The following is a 2,159-nucleotide window of genomic DNA, read 5'->3' on the forward strand; positions in this document are numbered from 1 at the left end:
TTGAAGTAGCAGATATTTACAAGCTAACAACCATAAAAGAAAATAAGAGAGCAAAACCAACCAACAAAACTGCACAAGCAGTAAAAAGTTTGATAACTTGTAATGCTTTTCTTATCGATGAAACAAAACAACAGAAACCTATGATCGATGATCAACATGCTATAGTTAAACAAGAAAATGGTACAAAATAGAAATTATTACCATACATGTCCAGCATGCAGGATTAATATTTTTAATGCAGATTTTCGTATTTTTCTATATAATCAAGCAGGCAATAAAACTGATGAGTTTTTTTCCTTTCTTTCATTCTTTCTTTCCTTTCTTAGACTGAATGTCCCATCTGAGTCCTGTAACTTATTCCTCAAAGCAGGCAATATATGAGGAGTTTGCATATATTGTCCTTTTTATTTATTCTCTTTTTCCAAGCAGGTAAATTGTGCATGAGATGGTGCTGTATATGTCCTCTCTCTTTCCAAGCAGGCAGTATGTTATAGATGGCTTGTTCATTGTCCTTTTTTATTATTATTCTCTTAAAGTCCATCTCGTTCTGCAAGCAAGTGATCTATAAAACGCTTCACTTGTCCTTTTCTCCTTTGCCTCTGCCTCTGTCCCTCTCTCTAACTCACAAACGAAAGTAGAAAAGTTGCACTTTACCTCTCCCGTCCCCACCCCCAGCCTACTTTTCCCACAGCTACTCTAGAAGACTGGATGTTGCAAAAAAAAAAAAAATCAAGTCTCTATTTTTCTCTCCTTCTTTCTCTCTAGTCAAGCAGACAGATGGATGGAGATGTCAGAGGAGGATGGGAGCAGGGGGGAAGGTGACAGGGGTCAGGTTTGGGGGGGTGGGGTGGTTTTTTGTTTGTTTTTTAATTATTTTTGTTAAGCACTCACATGAAGAACTCAGGGGAAGACGGGTTGTCACTGGTGGAGCCGGCCTCTCTGAAGCCATTGCTGGCAAGTTTCTCACACTTGAGCTTGTAGGCGTCTCTCTCTCTGGCGAGCCGGGTCACTTCTTGCTTGAGCTGTTCCACCTGCTGAATGAGTTGGGTCTTTTCATTCTCCAGGTGGTGTTTCTGCTGGACACGTTTATACCTGCAGGACTGGGCATAGCCCCTGTTCTTCAAGGTCCTCCTCTTCTGCTTGAGGCGGATCACCTCATCTTTGGTGAAACCTCGGAGGTGCCTGTTGAGCTCCCTCACGGACATGGAGACTAGCTGGTCGTCTGAGAACCGGTCCTCCACGCTGCTGGAAGGGGGATGCTGCTGATGTGAGTTCTGGAGCTGCTGGGAGGAGCTGGAGGAGGTGGAGGGAGTGGGAGAGGCCTGGTGGTGATGATGGTGGTGGTGATGAGGGTGCCCGCTGCCAGCCAGGTCTTCGTGAGTGACCGGGGGGTACTGGTGGTGGTGCTGGTGATGGTGATGATGGTGGTGGTGGTGGGCCCGGAAGCTCTCAAAGCCTTGCAGCTGCTGGGACACCTGGTGGGACCCGATGAGGGCTTCAACAGCGTCCTCTGGGGTGAGGTTCAGCGCCTCGGGGTTCATCTGCTGGTAGCTGTTGGCCATCCAGTACAGGTCCTCCAAGTGAGTCTTCTGCTCCGTGGGGCTGAAGCTGGGCGAGGAGGGCACGGAGCTGCAGGGGGTGCTGATGGGGGTGGAGGAGACGGAGCCGGCAGGCTGCAGGCGGGTGCAGTGCCTGCCCGAGCGGTCGTTCCTGCCCAGGGGCTCCTTCTTCACGTCGAACTTCATCAGGTCGAAGTCGTTGACATACTCCATGGCCAGGGGGCTAGTGGGCAGCTCGGCTCCGATGCTGAGCTCTCCGGCCATCGCTGTCTTGCGGGCACCTCTCCCGGCGGAGGGGGCTGGAGACCTCACTCCAGCGCGCAGCCTGGCAGAGGGCTGGCCGCGCTCCCTTATTCCCGATCAACTTTGGCTTTGCTTTCTCGCTTCCTTTCCTCGGCTCCCCCTCCACCGCCGCCTCCTTCTCCCGGCTTCTGGGGCTTCTTCAGTCCGGAGCAACAAAGCCAAGGTCGAGCCGGCACCCGGGGCCGCCTGGACGTCTCCTGTCTTTTTGTATCAGCGTTTGCAGCGCACCGCGGGCTGCAGCAGCTCCTGGCACTCAGGCACCCGGTCGCAAGGAGAGAGGAGCAGCAGCAGGAAGGG

The 2,159-nt window shown here is 51.8% G+C and overlaps 1 protein-coding gene across 2 annotated transcripts; it reads right to left on the minus strand.

Annotated features, from left to right (window-relative positions):
• Positions 1-650: 650 nt before the first annotated feature.
• On the minus strand, positions 651-1,823 carry MAFB (MAF bZIP transcription factor B). Of its 2 annotated transcripts, XM_086622982.1 has the most exons (2): positions 892-1,823; positions 651-735 (listed from the first exon to the last, which is right to left on the minus strand). In XM_086622982.1, the coding sequence occupies exons 1-2, from the start codon at positions 1,821-1,823 to the stop codon at positions 651-653; spliced, it is 1,017 nt and encodes a 338-aa protein (XP_086479108.1). The 2 variants fall into 2 exon arrangements, with proteins under 2 accessions (XP_086479108.1, XP_009980020.2); XM_009981718.2 differs by lacking the exon at positions 651-735 and having other exon boundaries at positions 888-1,823.
• Between the last annotated feature and the right edge of the window lie 336 nt (positions 1,824-2,159).

This window comes from Tauraco erythrolophus, chromosome 18 (assembly GCF_009769465.1).
Source record: "Tauraco erythrolophus isolate bTauEry1 chromosome 18, bTauEry1.pri, whole genome shotgun sequence".
NCBI lineage: Eukaryota > Metazoa > Chordata > Aves > Musophagiformes > Musophagidae > Tauraco > Tauraco erythrolophus.

Bases quoted from the DNA above. Each gene is read 5' to 3' on its own strand.
- MAFB (XM_086622982.1), bottom strand. From the start codon at position 1,823: ATGGCCGGAGAGCTCAGCATCGGAGCCGAGCTGCCCACTAGCCCCCTG. The intron at 736-891 runs GTGAGTGCTTAA...AGAAAAATAGAG, and splicing joins TCTTCCCCTGAGTTCTTCAT to ACTTGATTTTTTTTTTTTTT.